Below are 13859 nucleotides of genomic sequence, written 5' to 3' on the forward strand. Positions count from 1 at the left end.
CAGAAGCAGTCATTCACGCTACGCCTTTAAAGTATGCATGCGTATGTACATAAAGTATTTAGCCACGAAATTTTTGTCCACCTGGGGACGCTACGATAAAGCCTCGGTCGGTACAAATGCGCACGCATGGCCCAGTGGAGTACAGTCGGTTATAGAGATAGGAATGTGTTCGTAGCGCCAAAGCTGCGCCACAGAATTTGCTGTCATAGATAGGAATGCTTCCTTTTCGTAACGTCACTATAAGTGGGCAGAAATGACGTACTACGCATATACAGCCACATACGCCACATGTATTTCTATGCAAGGTGATTAGAGAATGCAAAGATCAGTTTCGCTGGTCTCGTCGTCAATTCCAGACGGCTAAGACAATCTATATTACTTTATATTATCCACGAAAGTTCGTAAAGTGATAGATATTATACTTGTATACCTTGTTTGCGATTGGACACTGCACAGCGAAATGCATCAAGCGCCATTTGTTTGGACGCTCAATTTTCGGTCAGTTGCATTCAGAAAGTTAGTGAATGGATGCAAAGCTGGAGGTGAAAGAGACGCGTATTTTATATCGCGGGAAATACGCAAATTAGATGATTAAGAGAACCGGAGATTGAAAAGCGTGAAAGTCATGATGCGCGAAAGATTGTGCGAGCCGAATTATTACCATAACCCGTATAACCGTTTGCTGTGTACGTAAGACGCATGTTATTTAAGGTTTGTTAATCTGCGACGATCGATTGTTAATTTCCAAAGAGAACAAGAGAGAAACAGCACACAATGTCTCTGAGCGCGAGCGCGGGAAACTTATCGTCGGAAGGGCAAGTAAGTGATCCCTGATAATTGCCCTTTTTTTCGTGTGACTCATACTGCTTTTATCATTATGTCACTGTGTTCATTTAATGTGTTCATTTTCCAATCATGCTTCCAGTTTGCTTTACTTTCGAGTTTGCTTACAAATATGCATTTACGAATAAAAATAGCATAAACTGTGTTCACTTTCTATCATCCACCCTGTTCTATGTATGTTTGCTGTGTATTTTCTAAAGAAAAAGGACTGATATTTTATACGAGCATGTCACGCGATTTATATTTTACATTTTGAAAGAAAGAAAGATACAGACACGAATGCGTATGACTAATCCTGTCTGCAATTAGTTTGTTAAAATTGTATGTTCAGCCACTCCCATGATTATTCCAATATTCTTTCTCTTTTTTTTTTTCTTGTAATGAAATATTACAATCATGCATCTTTATGACTATCTCTTGTAACATCTCTTTGCTGCTTTAACAAAAGATTTTCATGTACTTTAGAACGTTAGAAGTATACAGGGTGTAGCAGGTATACGTTGAAATATTTTAAAGAGTAATAGGGTACCCCAATTGGACAATAAAATCTGTGTGTGCTACCTATGTTCTTATCCACAATCATTTTCAATTTTTAAAGCATTATTAATGCAAAATTGAGTTCATAATATTTGGATATACAAGAAATGTATGTGTTCTATTTAACAGAATAGCGAAAGGTGGAACATGTGTCTTGAATTGGCACTCGAGGGTGAGCGCCTGTGTAAGGCTGGAGATTGTAAATCTGGTGTGGCTTTCTTTCAAGCTGCCATTCAAGTTGGTACAGACGACTTAAGAATATTAAGTGCAATTTACAGCCAACTAGGAAATGCATATTTTTACCTTGGAGATTATGTAAAAGCAATGCAATATCATAAAGAGGATTTAACTCTAGCACGTAAAATGGGAGACAAATTAGGGGAAGCAAAATCAAGTGGGAATTTGGGAAATACATTGAAAGTTATGGGAAAGTTTGATGAAGCTATGATTTGCTGTAAGAGACATCTGGAAATCTCTAGAGAAATTGGAGATAAGCTGAGCGAAGGAAGGGCTTTATATAATTTGGGAAATGTCTATCATGCTAAAGGAAAACAAGCTGGTAGAGTAGGTCATCAAGACCCTGGTGAATTCTCTGAAGATGTTAGGCAGTGTTTACAACAAGCTGTACGCTATTATGAAGAAAACTTAGAGTTGATGAAGGAGTTAGAAGATTCTGCTGCACAAGGTAGAGCATGTGGAAATTTAGGAAACACATTTTATCTGTTAGGTGATTTTCAACAAGCAATTTATTATCATAATGAAAGATTAAAAATTGCCAGAGAATTTGGTGACAAAGCTGCTGAAAGAAGAGCAAACAGTAATTTAGGGAATTCACATATATTTCTTGGTGAATTTGAAAAGGCTGCACAACATTATAAGAGAACTCTAGTCCTTGCACAAGAATTGAGAGATAGAGAAGTAGAAGCTCAGGCATGCTATTCTCTAGGAAATACATACACTCTCCTTCGGGATTATCCAACAGCAATAGAGTATCATTTATGGCATCTTGAAATAGCACAGCAACTTAAAGATAGAGTAGGTGAAGGACGTGCATGTTGGTCTTTAGGGAATGCATATGCAGCAATGGGTAATCATGAAAAGGCATTGCATTATGCCAACTTGCACTTAAACATTTCAAAAGAACTTGAAGATCCAATGGGACAAGCTACAGCACAAATGAATGTTGATGATCTACAAAAGATTTTGGGTTTGGAGAAAGGGCAGCAAGAGAATAACAAAGAAAATATTGGCCACAAACTTTCGACTAATACAGGATCAAATTATAATATATCCTCACCATGTAGATATAGACTTAGACGGCAAAGCATGGATAACTTGGATCTTATTAAGGTAATTTTGCAATATAATTCATATAATAACAAATTAGGAATCCTACATTTTTCATATAATTGAAATTTTCATTTTAGCTTACACCAGATGCAAAATTAAAAGAACAAGCAGAATCTGAAACAGATAAAAGTAACAATATGGTGTCGCAGTTTACTCAAAAAGAAGAGGATAATTTCTTTGACCTACTAGCTCGTTTTCAATCGGGTAGAATGGATGATCAACGCTGTGCGTTGAACATAAATCGGAGTCAGAAATTCAGAGCTATTACACCCGAAGTGTGTGATTCAGACGATAAGTATGTTATTTTTTCACAAACAGCTTCTTGCTTTAACTTGATACATTCTTAATATGCAGTGTAATATATTTCACATATTTCATTTTTTAGAGATGGGGAAGACTTGTTAGAATTAATCGCTGGAATGCAAAGTAAAAGAATGGATGAGCAACGAGTAACGCTGCCTTATTTACCTGGCCTAAACAGTAACCAAGATGCCGATGATTCCTTCATTGAAATGCTTGTAAGGTGTCAGGTATGTATACTGTAGTGTTCAAAATAATTCGTTATGAAATTGATAAGATTAAAGATTTTAATAAGTTCTGCAAACAGGGTTCGCGATTAGAGGATCAGCGAAGTCCTTTACCCGCAGCATCGACAGTGCAAGATGCCGAAGAGGAGCACAGTCAAAGATCTAATGGAACTCAAGCAGGATCGACGGTTCCGGAGGAAGATCTTTTTGCTTTAATACAGAGGCTTCAGGCAGGGCGAATGGAAGACCAAAGGGCCTCGGGTCCTGGCAAAGCGTGTTAAAACAGTACATAATGGCAAGAATGACTTAAAAATAAGCGCATAAGATTCTATGACAACATAACGTAATTGAATTCTGCAACTCTTTCCACATAATTCTCTGTTCCGTTTTATAATTTAAGAGATGTTTAGTATGTGACTCATATACACAGACCATAGCCTATAAAATCATTGCACCCGTATGACTAAAATTTTAGGAAACGGCAAGGTACTATTATACCGTCCACTGGTACTAGTTTTCTACTTCTTCCTCAACATGTTATTGTAGAAGTAAATTAATTTCAATGGAATTAAAAGAATTTTTGAGTGCCCATAATGTGGTGCCAAATTCTGTACATACGAGCCTAAGTTGTGCGTATAAACTATTAGAAGGTGAACTTCCTATATAGAGAATAATTTCATATTGATATTCTTGGAGTACAATACTATCATTGTATAGCAGCAATTGGGCAGTGATTGAGTAATTTATAACAAAAAGAAATATTCTTGATGAGAGCCAGGTGTAGAATAGAAACACTGCCAAACTAAAGGCACGAGTAACATGAACATTACTTGGATTGATAATGCTATTGTATTATTGTGGTTATCCTGGCATTACTTTTTACATATCAGATATTGTATAATTTATATTTGGTTGTCGATCATTTTTGTGAATGATGGAAAATACGTGATGAAATTAGTGCCAAACATTGATGCATAAGTAGCTGGATACTGAAGAAAAGAGGAATGTTGCTGATAGTTATCATTTACCTTTTTTTAATTCGTTGAATCTACTCTGTTGAAGATTTTGCACGAATTAATCAAAATCGATTCTCTATGTTCATGTACTTTGCACATTACAAGCAAATGGAATGTTAATTGAGTGTTCGTGGATAGAGTTGATCTATCGTATGATCTCTTCTAATATTGGTACTATTTGAAATTGAATAGTACCTAACTAAATTCCATATTAATATCTATATACTCTAGAGCGGTGAAACTTATTAACAAACTTAATTATATAGAATTAATATAGAAAGAGAATTTATACGGATTCTATAACTTACAATTTGGTACAACGTATCACTGTACCGCCTGATTTTTTTGTGTTCCAAGAACGTTTAAAAAATTGTTGAATACAATAAGACACATTCATTAGAAAGTCACGATCAGCATTCCATTAAATATTCCATTGTATTTATATCCTTAAAGGTATCTACCAATAAGTAACAAATTATTCTGAATTTCTCGACATTCTTTACCTCTAAATACACAATGAAACGCTTATCGGAGAAACGTTTCTGTCAACATGCCTTAATAAGTTATGCAATCCTATCGACCTAATTAGGTTTGGGTGTGTTTCGAGGCTAAAATACCTTACTCCTACTTACTGTGTATACTTATCGTGTATAGAAACCAACCGACTATAAAACTAAACCGAGCCTGATTAAGTGACTATAAAGTTATATCATGAATATTGTTGGTGAAAGAAGAAAGGAATAACTAGTTAGCATCGTACGAAATGGGAAAGTGGGGAGAACTAAAAGTGTAATTCTTGTACGTATGATTAGTATTATTTTTCTTGTTGTCGAGAAAAATATGTAACTGTGTTTAATCCGCGAGTTGAAGTTCGTTCTGATGGTGTAAACGCGTACAAGCTCATTCTTCATCTTGTGAGTAGAATCGGAAGAAGCATATGTTGATTCGTTATTGGGTTACTACAATAAGAGATCGATAATATTATTTTTTTTAGAGGTTGCATTTTTTCTAGATTATATATAGTATATACACATATATCTTTTAATAAGTTAAATTTTTTAACCAGTATAACAACATTGTAGCAAAGCAGCCTACTAACGAGATAGCATTTGTTTAAATTGTAATTTTTTATAGGGTTTATTTTCTCATTTTATCTTGATATAATTATGTATAATACAGAGACTCAATAAATATATATATACTTTTTTCAGAATTCCTCTTTTCGTCCTTAAAGTAATTTGTCGATTCTAATCTGTCTTTAATTTATGGGAGAAGATCGATCGTGTTTTATCAGTAGAGGAGCGAGTTTCAAACATGTCTGTCGTGACGGGGAAGAAAGTAGCGAAATCTGAATCCAATGTGTCTATTGGGAATGATTCTATATTGTGGCCAGAATGGTCTGACATAACTTTAAATAAGGAGAACTGGGCTACTCCTAAAAGTAACGATCAATAAAATACACATTTTGCAAGAGCTTCATTTATAATATAAATTTTAGATGGTTCGGACGGATTGTTTCTTGATACGCAGCCTGTTCAGTTACCACAGTCTTTAGAACCCTATCAGTGGATAAGGGCAAAGAATTTGACGAATCTTACTGTAGGTCATTTTTGAAATTGTATATATTTATTTAATGTTTCATTAACAGTTTGTACGTTCAATTGTGGCAAATGTAGGAGCCACTGGTAGTGTTCACACCTAGTTTCGAATATCCAGACTTGATCGAAAATAATAAACACATATTGCACAGTGAGGTAAACGAACAAATATATAAATACAGATTTGTATAAGGAACGACTGGTAACTCTTTCATAGTATACTTGTCAAGAATGTCAATATCGCTAATTTTCTTCATATATTTAAAACCTGTAAATAAACGTACTTTATATCATACAAGTGGCCATGATTAGTGTAAAAGTCGAGTATAAGAACTAGTAGTTCTTCTGAAAGAATTAGCACGCCCTATGATTACTTGTAAAATGGTGCAATCGCTCCGAATAAGTCGATTAAAAGGAGTGGTCCGCCTGCAGTTGAACGTGGTTCAATTAGGAACGACTTTCAGTTCGTGCGATGGTTTATTTCCGCGCTAATAAATCTTCAGTACTGTGGTCGGGATGGATTGGAAGTAAGTGGTGAGAACAATAATTTCATTTGGAACGGGCGGGACCAATCCTGGCAAGGCTGGATGAATGTTTATTCGATGAACAAGGCTGGCAGAGGAGTGCAACATCGACCCACTGTAAATCCAAATGGTATATCCAGCGATTTTTCTCATTCACCCAAATTACAATTAATTTATCTTCTGGCATCTGTTGAAGTAAAAAGTTTAAGTAAACATATTTGATTGGAAGGGAAATATATTGTGCGACTATATTTCCTGGGATTTTGGCGGCGCATCACAGTGGATGACATGGTACCAGTTGACGAACAAGGATTACCACTTTTACCTCGCACTGCTAATCGTTCTGAGCTATGGTCCATGCTTGTTGCAAAGGCTCTATTAAAACTATGCTCTCTGACGTGGTCTCAAGATCGTGAAGTCGTAGACTGTCATCCTGTTGCTTGTTTAACTGGTAACATCGAATAAATAGCAATAAAATATGTCGTGGTGAAATTAGAAAACGTCACATCTGCTATCTTTGAATGCTGCTCCTTTGAATTGAATCCAGGATGGTGTTGCTTGCAACTGGACATCGGGTATTTGTCTCCCCAGGACAAGTGGGACTTCCTGAGGAAGTACGCGGATCACTTTGAGTGGGAAGCGGAAGGAGAGCAGAGGAGTCAGGGTTGGTTCCGTCTGACGCGTATCTGTCGCTGCCACGATTCGTTTATAGTTTCAACGCTTTGTATACAGAGGCCTCGAGGTCTAAGGTAAACAGCGAGGAGAAAAAGTCTAAGGACACTGTATGGACGAAGCGGTCGAAGGGCACTGATCCCTCGAAGAGATCCGAGGATACAGGTCGATCGAAGAAGTCCAACGTCACGAAGAGGACCAAAGGCAGCGCACAGCAGCCGAAAGTGCCAAGAAAACCGCAGCCAGTGATTTTGTGCCTTGGTCTGGAAGACATAAAGGAAGTCTCTTCGGAAACTGTTCCTGGTTTGTCTCCTTGCTGGGGCCATTTCATTCACATTGCTCAGTCCCGAGATATTCCTTTGGATCCTAAGGATGTACGTCGAAAGACTTAACACGATTCTTTGAAATATTGTGTAGAATTATTTAATCAACAGGTGAAGCCTCCCCTGGCAAAATGGAAGCTCTTTCGTTGGCTTAAGTGGGCGATCGAGGAAGGTTTGATTGATCCAGTCGAGTACTTCGTGCCGATTCGTTTCTTAAAAGTTGTCAGTTCTCTCAAGCAATACGATGACACCATATTAAACAGATATAGTTACCTGATCATGGAGTCGAATATTCAGAACGAGGATATCAGTTATAAAACAATACCAGACAAGATTGATCGAAAGACTAAAACGCTTGACGCTTCGAAGCAAACCTCGGGAAAGATGTTTGAAGCGATTCTGCCTGAGAATATTAGTTTCTGGGCGGATTTCAATAAAATGGAGCCTTTCGTTAAGAACATTCACTTCTTCTACAAACTGGATTACTTTCAATACACAGCAAGAATCTCTGATCGTTTAGCCACCAAGCAGCAACACGATCAGAGATCAGAGACGAAAAAAGGTAGCAGAAAGAGTTCTCCTTTGAGAGCGACCTTCAGAGAAGCCGAATTTACCGACTCTTATTGTTGGCCTCAAAAAATGTCAAATAGCAGAAACGAGCCTTTGTATATTTTCACCGATTCCGTCGAAGAGAAGTTTTTCTTGATCAATTTCTCTACGTTCCAAGCTTCTACCGAATTTCAAAACGGTAACAAGTCGAAAGTATCGGTTGTTCCAACTGTAAAAAGAGATTACCTGATCGTGGAGAAGCACAGCTGGCTGCACAGAGCTAAAAAGTCCAATTGTTTGGCTCTTATCTCGACTGCTGGAACAAAATCAACGGTGATGGAATTGGAGGCAGGAAGACATTTGCTGCGAGTCTACTGTCGTTCAGAATCTCATTGTTTCGTGACAATTTCTTCAGACACGGCTTTCCATTTGGGAGATCGTAAGAAAATGTACCAACTAATGTCCACGGAGTCTGAAAGAATCAATCAGTTAGTGAGGCATATCAGCAACTCTGTCAGCAATGCTTATCAATCGTTTGGCACTTCACACTACCGAGAGGCTCTGAAGGTCTACTACGACAGTTACATGCCACCTATTCGGACCACAAATAACAAAAGCAAGATTTTCCACAATCGGATACACGAATATTTCATCGAAGAAGAAGTGAAACTGATACGCAAGGTCGTACCTGCAGACCAGGCTGCAGGCATCGTACGTTCACTGAGAATATTTTTTTTGAACCGTACGATTGGTCTGGAATGCTTTAACGCGATCAGAATGATGTTGAAGGCCATTCGGGAATTGAACATGTCTAAGGGTCGTGTGAAGGCTCTTTATGGAAGCATGTTAGACCGCGATGTCAACGACCGCAACTATGCTGCAACCATTGTCCAATCGTTTTTCAAAATGCTGACGATCAGAAAATACAAAGCCATCCATAATCCGAACCACAAACAACACCATGAGGTTCTGGGTAATTTATTAAAACTAGCCGAGCTATTCAATTATAATAAACGGGAGTCCCTCGCGAATCAGTTGCTGAGGAATATGTTGAACCAGCATGACGTGCTTTACTACATGTACCCGTGCTCCAAAGACTTCGAACACACGCTTCAAGTACAAGAACTGAACGGAATGCTAATCAACGTTAAACCAAATCAGTGGTTGCCTATCGTTAGGCTTCTGATGAATTCTCCTTCCACAGGAAGTGGTATCACAGCCGTTGATATGTTTGTCAATCTACCTAAATACACTCTACGGGTATTCAACAATAAAACTGGTCAGGAAATGTTGCGATTGGTGAACAATGTGGCACCAATTCGCTACCAATATAACAAACTGGGTTACACAGTCTTCGGTTATGGTTGGAGCGAAGATCAGGCGTTTAAAGAGTTGCCCTGGACACTGAATATAATCTCAATGAAGGGACAGGCAATGTTGCATCTGCTGGCCGATGAAGTACCAATTTCTGCGACCACTGTGCTTCCAGTGTTGCTGACAGAGGAACTGTCCAATAATTACATACCAAACAAAGACAACTACGTTGCGAAGTGGTCGATTCGAGTGCAAGAGCCCAGCGTTGTGTCTTTGAGGCTTAGAACATCCTATGATCAGGTGAAGATCGAGCTCAGAGTAACAGACGCAAAGAGGAATGTCTTGTCATGGGTGAAGGGAACTTCGGTAGTTATTTTGCCTGCTGTTTACCTCGGGGTACAACGACAGATTAGTCAAACGTACTTTAAAACATCGGCAAGTGTTAAGATCAGTAATATTTCTACCGATAAAAATCACTTATCGAATGAGAATAGAAGTATCGAAGAATATCCCGTGAATGATTTTGAGGAGAGTGAAGAGAACGAAGAAGTAGAGGACCATCAGCTTTACCATTTGGAAGCATTTGTTCTTGAAGATACTTGGCCTTTAACGAAGTCGGAGTGGGCTATTGTAACAGATATTAGAATTCAACCGTCAGGTTCTATCGTGAAGATGAAGTCATCCGTTTCAAGCACCAGCAGACTGTCCAAGTCTGAACTGCCGAAGAAGAAAGCCTCGAAACAGTCTATCGATAGTCAAGCTCTTGAGTCACCTTATTGGGTGCTGCAAGTGGTCATTGATTCTGGCAGTGGTGTACAGGTACAGATCAAATAATCCTCAGACGATGGCACATTGTTAAGGAATTTTTTCCATTGGCAGGTTTCCGAAGACAGGTCGAAGGAGAAGGAAATAGCACAGATGAAGGAAGTATGGGCCACAGAGAATCCTGACAGTCTGCAACGAGGCAGGGAACTCAGAGAAGCTTTCCTAAAAGAACACGAACTGAAGTCTGTGCCCTCAGCAGCTGAATCCATGTACGAGTCTTCGAAAGTCGAAATTAAATCCTATTCCTCGATAGCCGACATCAGTAAAAAGTCTTCGACGCTATCGAGGAAATCGTCGAAGAGAGACAGTGCTCGAACGTCTTTCGATTGTTGGGAGACTTCAACGCTCAATTTAGAACGAAGAACACCAAAACCTACTGCATCGCTAAGGAAACTTCCCCCGTTAAACTTGTCAATTTACACGGTGAAGGATGAGGAGGAAGACATTCCGTGGGTAAAAACAGAGCAGGACGAAGAGACATTGAGAACCAGCCGTATGATGAACATTATCTATGCTAAGGAAGACTATCTGCATTTCCTGGAGGAAATGCACGTTCTGTTGAAGAATCAGAAACAGAAGTTTCATATGCTTTACGATGAACATAAAGAGACTTTTTGGGGTGGACGAACTCTATTGGAGCACGCGTATGAAGAACGAAAGGCCTTCATTGACAGCATGAGACCAGTAAGCGTACGAAGTGACAGTAAAAAGAGCAAACGGTCAAAAAAGGTTTAGGTTGACTAGAATTAATCTTAGCCATTATATTTTGATTAATTAATTATATTAAGCCTACGTTTAAAGTGTAATGTGAATTCTCTGGGATCAGGAAAAAATAAAGTTGATCACGTGTTGTTTCCTTATAGAAAGTTGCTTAACTAATTTTCATGGAAGATATAAAATAGGTCATCACTGTTGAACAAGTGCTCTCAACACAACATTAACAGTAAATCGAGGTCGACAACGTTAAAAGGAAGACACATGACGCATAATAGCAGCAAGTTATCGCACAGTTTTCCTATAAAATAGGAATACATGATCCAGTCACATTTAGTTCGAAAATGAAGAAAAACAGCAGGGTATACTATCGGTTGATCGTTGAAAATATTAAAGAAAAAGTTAAAGCGACTGCTCACAGAAGCAATCATTTTAATCTCTCCTTTAAGATTAATCCTACTTAATGAGACTATAAATATTCGCGTTGTCCTCTCGCATTCCTGGCGTTCCATGCAATCCTGCGCCGAAGAGGACTGTGTTCTTGTTTTCCAAGTTGTAACTTCGAGAGGAAAGCTTCGGTCGTTAATAATCGCTGATTCGCTCGTGAACGTTTCAACCGGAACCAATTTTTCAGGACGGCTATCTCGATCGGTGGAGTCGGTCAGGGCCGACGCGAGATACGTCTCGAATCGCATCTGAAACGCCGAACAGAAGCCGTCCTTTTGCATATTCCACGGGTAGTTATAGTTCACCGTTGAGGACCGTCGACGAGGCATCTTTTAATGATTGCCCTCCTCTCTCGATCCGTTCCGTCCATTTTTCATCCGAGACCAGTCCTCATCGTCTGGCGAGATTATTACAAAGCTACGAGGGAAGCTGAGGGAAGAGGTCTAGGTTAAGCGCAAGAAGAGGTACAGCGCTCCCAAGCGATGGTTCACTCCCTTCCATTACCCATTTATCTCCCTCTTCGGCAATTTTCTTCTTTTCCCTCATCATTAGCGAGTCGGCTGTAAATTGTAGTTGGATGGTGAGGATGAGCGAGTGGAAAGATTCGCCTAGATGTGGAGTTTCGTTAGGTTGACCAAACATGCTGAACATCCTGTAGATACAGCGGGTGCGTTTGATTACAGGTGCATCCACGTTGCAGGCTATTCGCTACGACCACTAGCAACCAACAGCACCTTGCTTCGTCAGTAGTCGTCCAGGAATCACTGCCGATCATGTTTGTTAGCCAATTTAGTCTGTCGCGGTACAAATTATAGCCAAGGTAGCATCGCGGCCTTTTGTAGCTTCCAACCTTCCTGTTCAATACGTCCTTCAGGTGTATGTAGATACTTCCAGGTATGCTACGAATCATCGAGGGAGACTAGGTAAAATCTTTGCTTAATTTCGAGATAAAACAGACCACTTATCGTTAATCGAACAAGTCTTCTTCGGCGAGTTAAACTGAAACAGAAGTTGCAACAAACGATAAAATAACAATACAGCAGCATTCTTCGCATAAATCTTCACTCGCGAATAGGAACTGTAAAGGACAATGTGGTCCATTATATGTATATAGATAGGTAGCTATATCTTGTCTATGACTGGCATTCTTTTAGTTAATATTATCAATTTATCAATGCACTTGATTTTTTAGGGGAGTTCATAGAAGGCTCAACAGAACGTTAGCGAGAAGAAACGTTTGCACAATAAAGGGCAGCCGACGTTGTCGCGTCCCATTTCCACGTCTCTTGTTCCTCGTTTCAGTGGCAGTAAACGGGCTGGGCGGCTGGCAAAAAGAAGAACGCAATTGTTAATCATCCACCGATCTCGCTTTGAGAGCAGCATTAGAGACGCTCGACGATTTTCATTGTCGTCGTCAAGAATCGTGACGAAAAATCGCATTTTACGAGGCATTTTGCGCTCACTGTAGCCGATTTGTCAAAGGCACCGGCAACATAATTTATGTGTCTCCGTTAACTTCGTCCCACGTCCCGCCTTTTACCTACCGTTCGACTACTACGCTGTACACCGACCACCTGAAAATTAAACTTATCGTAGTCTACAATTTCTACGCGGTTACTTTTTTCCAGTTTTCACGAACACGGAAGTACGCATGAAAAAATTGTTCATGCGTACATGAATAGAAGAAATGTAGGTGTCGTTGCATCGACAAATTGGTCGAACCAGTGAAGCAGTCAATTGACAATAGATGTTTTTAATTGAAGAGAACGGAAGTGAGGGCTTCTTAGTCTGCTTATTGGTCCAGAACACAGAGGCCAATGTCGTTTGTGTTTCTCAATCGATGCTTCAGCCTAGTTTGATAACGCGTCGCGCGTCATTGCGAAACTTTGCTTAATTTAGACGTTCTGAATTTTCGACGTTTATACGTTTGACTTTGGTGAAGGGTGCATTCTCAAATGCATCCAGCAAATTTTTCATTCGAAAATATCTCGAATGGGATCTCGATGCGATCAGACTCATCCACGACACTCGACACCGCTGCTTCAACTCCCAAAATAAAAAGGTGGTCGAAAGGGTGATTCTATCTAGCCACATAGTGTCGCGTTTTCCGCGTACACAAAATATGTTCACAGCGCGCGAAGAAGAAGAAAAGGGTTACCACTATCCGCGGTCTCCTCTTCCAGCGTCAGCTGGATGCGAGAAAACAGGCAGGGAAAGGAGGGAAAGGGCTTGAGGAGGGAAGGAGAAACGCAAAGACGAGGGAAGAGAGGTTCTTCTCTCCAGATGAGCCCTCTCTCGGCTTGGCCACGATCTGCCGCTCCAGTCTCGCGTCGAGTCCCGTCGGCGCATCTTTTCGGGGCTCTTTGCTTCGTTGCTCCTCCACTCTTTCTCGCAAGAGCGTGTCTAGAGATCGCGCCAAGTGTACTCTTTCGCGTTGATAACTAAGAGCTTCAATTTTCGTTTCTTCTTTTCGATTCTGGGTGTGGGGTGCATTGCCAAGGGGGGAGTATAATCTTTCTTGTTCAAGGTGTCAGTTGGACTCCATAAAAACACACACGTGTGGAAGGAATGAAGATTAGGGAGTGTGTCTGGTTATATCGTTAAGCAGTGGAGTAATGTT

The 13859-nt window shown here is 39.7% G+C and overlaps 2 protein-coding genes across 2 annotated transcripts; both read left to right on the forward strand.

The window, feature by feature from the left end:
* The first annotated feature begins 412 nt into the window (after positions 1 to 412).
* Pins (G-protein-signaling modulator pins) lies at positions 413 to 3851 on the forward strand. Its single transcript, XM_076387494.1, has 5 exons — positions 413 to 819; positions 1510 to 2730; positions 2808 to 3025; positions 3116 to 3260; positions 3338 to 3851. Exons 1-5 carry the CDS (start codon positions 775 to 777, stop codon positions 3536 to 3538), a joined length of 1830 nt encoding a protein of 609 aa, XP_076243609.1. The 5' UTR covers positions 413 to 774; the 3' UTR covers positions 3539 to 3851.
* A 1736-nt stretch (positions 3852 to 5587) lies between these two features.
* LOC143185150 (androglobin) lies at positions 5588 to 10957 on the forward strand. Its single transcript, XM_076387886.1, has 13 exons — positions 5588 to 5714; positions 5772 to 5872; positions 5950 to 6027; positions 6102 to 6141; positions 6230 to 6291; positions 6336 to 6525; positions 6625 to 6846; positions 6892 to 7077; positions 7128 to 7441; positions 7502 to 10072; positions 10133 to 10293; positions 10342 to 10807; positions 10880 to 10957. Exons 1-13 carry the CDS (start codon positions 5588 to 5590, stop codon positions 10955 to 10957), a joined length of 4596 nt encoding a protein of 1531 aa, XP_076244001.1.
* The last annotated feature ends 2902 nt before the right edge of the window (positions 10958 to 13859 follow it).

This window comes from Calliopsis andreniformis, chromosome 10 (assembly GCF_051401765.1).
Source record: "Calliopsis andreniformis isolate RMS-2024a chromosome 10, iyCalAndr_principal, whole genome shotgun sequence".
Taxonomy (NCBI): domain Eukaryota; kingdom Metazoa; phylum Arthropoda; class Insecta; order Hymenoptera; family Andrenidae; genus Calliopsis; species Calliopsis andreniformis.